We start from the raw sequence: 8,362 nt of genomic DNA on the forward strand, positions 1-8,362 counted from the left end.
GTCATGCTCTAGTACGTGTTCGCTATATGGGACCCATACTGAGAGTAATGACGCAACTTGTTAACCATCAGCCCCATTAGCATTTAGTTACATGCTTGTCTTTTACTCAACAAGTTATATCTGACATCCAGGAGCTACTTCTAATTTTCCATTCAACAAACATGGCATGAAGAAAGACCATACAATTGAAGATTAAACAGTGACGGCACTCGGATCTGTCGTATCGGTACATGTAAGTGATATTTTGTCATTTAATGAAAGTTTCACACCATTTAAATTATGATATTTAGTTGATTGTAGAACTACACTATGTACGTATTGTAAAGACTTAAGTTAACGACGTCACTACATTTTCTTATGAGTCTGAATCCACAATGGGCTGATGTAAAGAAGAACAATAATCATCCGAATACGTCATCATTCTGTAATCTAATTCCCATAAAGATGGTTAGAAGGAACACTGACACCAAATTTTGCCTTTATGTTCAATGTAGGCCTACATACATAACATATTTCGCAAGTGGTGTAAGTTTAATGTTCTATAAATGTTTTTGTATTGTGTACAATATCGGTTTCCAGTATTTCAAGTCTTCTATCCAATGCGATCACAGCATCTTATTCTCATGCAGTGAAATGAAATAGAAAGTTGTGTGTATTTACATTTCTGTTGTCTTTTTGGACCAATGTGAAATCGGATGCACTCCGTTTGAATAACTATTGCGTTGCTGTAAATAATAATAATAACAATGTTTATAAAGCGCAACATATCCATCTCTACAGATGCTCAAGGCGCAAACAAATATTTAAATTAATATTCAACATGTACTTAAGATTAAAGAAATATTAAATGTTAACTTAAATTAGATCACACAACTTCATGGTACCAAGGTACATAATGTGGCACATTGTGATTATTCGTTTTTGATTCCTCTAAAAGTGTAAGCATTGTTACACACATGGCAGCCGGAGAATGATAAAGAGATCGGGAGAAATAGAATCATGTGTTTAAAGAATGGGACAAATAAGATGGGAAGATTAATGTGTTATACCGATACGAGGAGTTATGAGCTACCATAAACTCCTTGTTAATATTATGGTGATCAGTGATAACCAATACTATTGATGATGATGATGCTAATACTACTGCTGGCTCTACTATATACTACTATTACTAATTAAGTTATTATTCAGTATTTGGCGTCACCTGTAATAATGATAATTATAATAACACAAATGATGATAATAATGATAATAATACTAATATTGATAATAACGATGATGAAGATAAAAAAAAAAACACTACCAGTGATAATAATAATACTGATAATAATATTAAAAATAACAGTTACTAATTAATGATAATTATAGAAACAGTAAAAACAAATTAACAAAAATAAAGATTAAACGCTTTCTACAATTCACATTTCATCAAATCCTCACTGAACATGTTATCGATCTGCGTTATTAATTAGGTTCTCAGTGATCTCACACACTGGGGCTCTGCCGAATTCATTTCTAACTATATAGGCTCCTCACTTAGGAGCAATATAGGGAAGAGCCCTACCATAGGGTGTGTGTAAAGTTCTCGATTTTAGTTTTAATTAAATAACCATGTCACACAACAATACTTCTATGAAAACTTGTTATCAACTTTGCTAGTAACAAAGTATTAAACAAAAACGAATGAACTGATTTGTCTTTCCTTTTCTTTCCTCCCGATACACATTCACAGAGTCGACATAATACAAGTATTATCTTGATTACATGGTGATTGAGGATATCCATCATGGCCATCTATGTCAATGACAGTCATCATGGCGACCATAATCACTGGCGTCGAATGAATAACATCAAAGGCCTGGTAATGTTAGCTGTCCTGGTGTTTGTAGCGGGTATTGTTCTCTCCGTTTTGACAGGGGTACCATACTACGGTGGTCTTATCTGTACTACCGCTATAATCATGGGCTTCTTGGGTTTCTTCTTACTATGGAAGTATAAAGGATCAGGACGAGTTACAGTGGTATCAACGAGCGGAGGACATCAATCAACCACAGTCCAGAGCTCGTCAATGATGAGCCAGTCGTACCAACAAAGCATGCAACAAACAGTCAGGTCGCATAGCATTGTCAGTATGACCAGTCGGACCAATGTCCAGCGAAGTAGCAGCGTGGCACGCCTACAAGATTCTGGTGTGTTGGGATGGGGTGGTACCCCGTCCTCGCAACCTGTTGATAATGGATGGATGGCACATGGTAATCCATCACGTGGCGGACACACACATCCTCCTCCTCCTCATCCTCCTCCTCCTCACGCAGGGCAACCAGGGACTGCATCCCAACCTGGAGGCTACGCTCAACCCGGGGGGTACCCACAACCAGGGGGCTATCCACCACCAGGGGGATACCCACAACCAGGGGGTCACACTCAACCAGGGGGCTACCCGCAACCAGGGGGTCACACTCAACCAGGGGGCTACCCGCAACCAGGGGGTCAGACTCAATCTGGAGGCTTTACCAACCCTGGTGGTAACAGACCGTAAGTTAAGATCCTCACTCATTTCATCCTTAGTTGAACTTCTGATGTCACTTGCAATTTCACATTCGTTTTTGTATAATTGATACATTGGACTGAGAATTAATGTTAAGGAAACTTGCAAAAAATGTAATGTCGAGAAAAGAAATTGACAAGTGAAAAATGATTTAGGTATTTCTAAAGAAAAGTAATGGTTAAACATGTACATTTTTAATGTATTTTCATTATCCTTAAAAGAGGGATATATTTTTAAACACTATATCATCAGTCATACTGGAACTTTGATGTGCGTCATAATATTATTCTGTTTAAGAAAAGGCCTGTTTAAACGGATTCATGACGCATGTACCATGTCCACGTTGATTGAGGTTAGATATTGTTTCGTTTTAATCAATCTATGTGAAGATACAGATTTGCTATAGTCCAACTTTCATGTCAGTCTAGTCACAAGACCAACCAATCTTACCTTTGGGGTTTTTTTAGGAGCAGTACGGTTGGTGGATTTACCAACCCAGCTGGACCTTCGACAAGACCAGGTCCATCCTCATACACTGATGCTCCACCTTCTTATGCAGATGCAGTCAGACTACCAGGAAAGTCATAGCGAAGCGATATCAATCCCAGAACTACAAATCTAAGTCCTCCCATGGTCTCTTCCAGCAACGCTCGCAATGACAAGTTTAGCGAATTGCTGAAAGGCTACCAGAGCTTAACGTGATGTCACATCATCATTAGCTTGAATTTTCTGCGTCTTCAGATGCAAAGCATAATGGAGAATCAAAAATTATTTTGCCAAACTGTAATCTGCATAACATTCTAGGAAATGCAGTTCTTCCATGCGTACAAACGGAACAAGGTATCGCAGCTATCTGGACACAGTCATCTCTATATCAGTGTATCTGGTAACAAAAGCGTGTATACTTTCAAAACCAAATTACAATCTACACTCCAATTGTATGGAAATGCATTGCATTTAATATTTCGCATGCTTGTAGATATATACAGAAAACAAACGATATAACGAAATGGAGGACATTACATCAGGGCCCCGTCGCAACTATGTACATAAGAGATAGGAGACTGTAAACTTGCGATAGATTAGAGGACTTGCGGTCGATTTAGATCAATCGCAACTCTTTGTAAGACGGGGCCCTGGAAACAATATTAATTCTAAAATTGCAATAGTTTAGTAACAATTGAACAAATTTGACAGATTGAACAGTATTGAAAGTAAGACTATTTACACGTAAAATGTGAAAATGAGGGCCTTATTGAAAAGGGTGGCTTGTGGCGGTAAATACCTCTTAATACATGTTGGTTAAGTAATTATTCATAATCATCAATAGAGTATGAAGCTATGTGGGGTTTTAAGTGTTTATCAAGATAAATGACGAGGACAGGTTACAATATTAGGGGAAACGAAAATAGATAAATATACATAGAAACACTGTGAAGAAAGTTGAAAGATTTATGTCTAACACAGTTAGAGAGAAAAGCAGGAGTGAAAAAGTATATGTATATTTATTGCATTAAAAGAACAGGAGAAAATAAGATAGATTAATTTGTACATGTGAATGAACGATGAATAAATTAAATAGTATTTAAGTCAATGAATTTACAAAGTAAACGTGTCATAATTTGTAAATGATGAAATTGTAGAGGTACAGTAAAACGTGTAATACTAAAATTCAGTTCAATGGATTCAGATCAAAATTCACTTCAAATAAAAACGTCAAGATAATCGGCCATGTAGCATGAAGTTCATTTAATATTATACAGTTATTGACTGGCAGGGGGTGTAATATAACATTATTTGGACCGCTGAAGGGAGTTATATTTCCCAAGTGGTTATATTTTCCCGAAGCGCGCAGCGCTGAGGGAAAATATGGTCACGAGGGAAAATATAACTCCCTTCAGGTCCAAAGAATGTTATATACCCCCTGCCAGTCAATAACTGTTATATTAGATAGCCTTGGTTTTTTTTTTTGTGGGGGGGGGGGGGTCCATATTTTTTTTAGCCCGAAATTTTTTTATTTTTTTTCGGGGACAATCAAAATTACGGAAAAATAATTTGTCGAGATTACCTTAAAAAAAATAAATAAATAAATAAATAAAAATAAAAAAATTCTTACCCAAAAAAGCATTTTTCGGGAAACAAAAAAAAATTATTAAAATTTTTTTTTTACCCAAAAAAGCATTTTTTTGGGAAAAAAAAATTTCTAGGGAAAAAAAAATTCATGAAAAAAAAATATTGAAAAAATAAAATGGCCCTCGATAATGGTGTAATGTATGTAGTTGGTGACATACAGTCCTCAAGAGGGCGACATGCATTGATTAAAAATATATTCATTTCACCAGCCGGTATAAAATAACACTGAAAAGTGACCGGCCAGGAAAATATAACAATTTGGATCCTCGCAATTGATATCACGTGACGAGCTCTGGACCAAATACATCTCGGTATCTGTCTAAGCTATCTAATATATATATATATATATATATACATGTATATAGTCAAGTACATATTTGAAATAAACTGTACACAAGAAAACACAATTTTTAAAATTTGCTCCCTTACATTATAAAAATCTTACGAACGTATCGTATAAGGTTAAAGCAGTAGTCTAGCTGTTCATAGTTAATATTAAAAAAAACATATGGTTAACTATCAAATTCATCTTGGATCACTCTTTTATCGAACACAAACCTATGGGTCTTACTCTCCGGACGTGAAACTAGACTCCCTATTTGTTGCCGTGTTATCTTATGTGTATTACAAACCTTATCATTGTCTACATTCAGCTTTAACCACATTCGTATTAACGAAACTCGATGAAATCTTCAGTACTTTCATATTGAATCCTAATGATTTGATAAGAGATAATCATATAGCTCCGTTTAGTCTCATTTGACAACGCCCCCTATCGTCAGAGTCAGCAGCCTAACATGTTAGCCTATGGATTTTTACCAAAAAAATCGTTAAAAATTCTTCTTCTTTTTTTGTTTAAACGAAAAGCACATCCACCCCGACTTACGTTATCACTAGCTCTTTCATTGGAACCCTCAGATCATGTCTCATTGACTTTTGAAAGTTCACCCACCGTAATTTCATCAAAATTTGGACTTTGGACTTAATTTACTACTCGATTGTAAGGTTATAAGTCAAGCTCACGAAGGATAAAAAGCCTCAATTATCAAAGATCAGTTCTGATTTGTTCATTATGTCCATTTCATCCAACCCCCACCGTAATTTTTCCATTCAGAATAAGCAAGCATTTTGCCGAGGTAAGCAAAAAGATGAATATTCATGAACGGTCAGACAATACAGCCTTTTAGTACGTAACGTATAGTGAGCCGTATCGCTCTTGGAAGTGTAAAATGGCCGCCGCGCGTGCGAGCCCACTTCAAGCGTTATCACGGGGAAGGGGGGGGGGGGGAATGGGCGATGATCCGTCCAGGAGGTAGAGGTCAGTGGTTTGTGCTGGCAATGTTTCAGTGAGCGAAAATGAGACAACCGGAGCAATATGAGTAATATCTTTAACTATTATACTCTGATCTAACATCCTATCGTAGAAGGTATGTAGTTCCTTGATGTATTCTTTCTTCAATAGATTACTTCTTTGACCGAATTGTCCATAAAAAGCATCTAGACAAATCTTCGCCACTGCTCTTAGAACTTTATTGATTTTAATGGAATCATGATTTAAACGAATGCCTTCATTTTTGTAGTAAGACTGTAGATATTTCTTACGATTTTTCTGAATCCTAGAAGAATCAACAGTCTCATTGTCGATAGGTGTACAGTCCGAAGTCCACGTACTAGATTCCTGCTTTAACTTAAAAAATAAGTTAACATAGTCTGTGAACAATCCAAATTTTCTTCTTTTCATAGTACATGCACTCACTTGATTTGTTAAAATGCCGAACCTCAAAGATCTTCTAATCGATAACCCAACAATAGAGCATTTTCACTTCTTCAGTGCACCATGTGGCTGCCAAAGACCTTTCCTCATCACTATGACTACACACCTTCTTGTTCTAATTTACACTACTTGTATTATGGTTATTGTATAATATTATTAGACATGATTTGCTATGTATGTAATGCTGATGTAAAAATGTTACCTTGTATTTGTTATTTGAACGCAGAAATAAAATCAATCAAACAGAGAAACTACACAGACGACATAACGGAAACAATAGTTTACTTCAGGATTTCAACAAAATTGAAATAGTTTACCTTCATGACTTCTATAAGGTAACAGAGGGTTGTACAGTCCTTAGGGGTGTTGTGGTCGAGTGGATACGTCGCCGGACTGTCGATCACAAGGTCCGCGGTTCGAGTCCCGCCGCTGCACTAATGTCCTTTGGCAAGACATTGATCTACATTTGCCACACTCCACCCAGGTGAAGTAAATGGGTACCTGGTTGGAATTTATTCCTTGAAACGCAGCGCGCGTAACAGCTGCACTGCTAAAGCCAGGGTAATTATGCTGCATTATTGTAGAGCGCTTAGAGACTTCTGACAAAGTAAGTGTTAGGCGCTATATAAGCACTGTAATTATTATTATTATTCAATTCAATTTTATTTCATTCAGTTAAAAAGACAACATTTCATATAACAATCTGCTATACAGTGCGTCCCAGAAAAAACGAAACCGAGAAGTATCGATGTTTTATCATAACTTAATCACAACCATAATTAATGAATGATACATATTTGGAAAGCTTAGAGTCTCCTCTTTCAGTTGATGCTACTCACGTGATGCATATTTCACGAATGAGTGATTAAAAGCAATTTGAAGGAAGGAAACCAAAAAGTAATTTGGCGGGGGGTATCTGAATTTCAAAGAAAAATTCATATTTCTAGAAAGTTCATTTTCTATTCTTTCCTATGATACCTCAATCAAGAAAAATGAGCCAGGAATAACAAAGTTCTGTTTGTTTAAAGTAGCCCTTACATTTTCATAACTTTAACAAACGAATTCGTTTTCACTGGGTGCCTGCCGTAGCAAAAAAGCAGATTTGACAAAAGACTTAACTCCGTTTCGTTGACAATCAGCCATGCATGAAGACTCTCGTCTACGGCTGATTGTCAACGAAACGGAGTTAAGTCTTTTGTTAATTTCGTTTATTGATACGGCAGGCAGCCAGTGAAAACGAATTCATTTTTCCTGATTGAGGTGTCATATGAAAGGGCAGAAACTCAACTTTCTAAAAATGTGAATTTTTCTTCAAAATTCAGATACCGCCCGCCAAATGTCTTTTTGGTTTCCTTCTTGTATCTTGAATTCAAATGATTATTGCAATTTACCCAAAAGAAATGTCTTATACCTGTACGGTACAGTGAATCATCCCGAAATACTTGTCAATGGATTTCAAATTCTAAGTGATGATGTTAGGATGACATATCAGAAATCGTTTGTACTTACATACCCAAGGATAAAGACTGCATACCTCAACGTATCTACAGTTCTTTGCATCTTTGTACAATTTGTCCTACCTCCATAGTATCCATCTCTAGGATTCAGTGGTTCTCGAAAATCGATCAGTTTTACAAATGAATCAAAGGAAGAATTCTCACGACACTCTCGTTTGAATTCACATTCCCATTTGGTTATGACATTATATCTCTTACCTTTGAGGGAAAACTCCTTTTGATTAGTTTCATCGTAAACCTCTTTTGCCGTATCTTTTCTACCGAGAATTTTGATATTTTTCTTAGGAAAGCAATGAGGGCAACCATGCCATACACAACCATTAAAGACAGAGAGTGTATTGCTAGCCCGTCATGTAAACCATCAACAGCATACCGTCCATTTTTTTTTTC

General features: G+C 36.4%; 1 protein-coding gene across 1 annotated transcript; it reads left to right on the top strand.

Moving 5' to 3' along the window:
• LOC115923686 (acidic proline-rich protein PRP33-like) lies at positions 1–4,146 on the top strand. Its single transcript, XM_030984891.1, has 3 exons — positions 1–232; positions 1,733–2,535; positions 3,016–4,146. Exons 2-3 carry the CDS (start codon positions 1,787–1,789, stop codon positions 3,134–3,136), a joined length of 870 nt encoding a protein of 289 aa, XP_030840751.1. The 5' UTR covers positions 1–232; positions 1,733–1,786; the 3' UTR covers positions 3,137–4,146.
• Positions 4,147–8,362: the final 4,216 nt, after the last annotated feature.

The sequence above is a fragment of the Strongylocentrotus purpuratus genome, unplaced genomic scaffold, assembly GCF_000002235.5.
Source record: "Strongylocentrotus purpuratus isolate Spur 01 unplaced genomic scaffold, Spur_5.0 spur5_scaffold_14, whole genome shotgun sequence".
Lineage (NCBI taxonomy): Eukaryota > Metazoa > Echinodermata > Echinoidea > Camarodonta > Strongylocentrotidae > Strongylocentrotus > Strongylocentrotus purpuratus.

What these genes read in the sequence shown, in the direction of transcription:
- LOC115923686 (XM_030984891.1), top strand. Translation starts at nt 1,787, where the DNA reads ATGGCCATCTATGTCAATGACAGTCATCATGGCGACCATAATCACTGG. An exon ending in AACCCTGGTGGTAACAGACC is followed by an intron (nt 2,536 to 3,015) that starts GTAAGTTAAGAT and finishes GGGTTTTTTTAG; the next exon opens with GAGCAGTACGGTTGGTGGAT.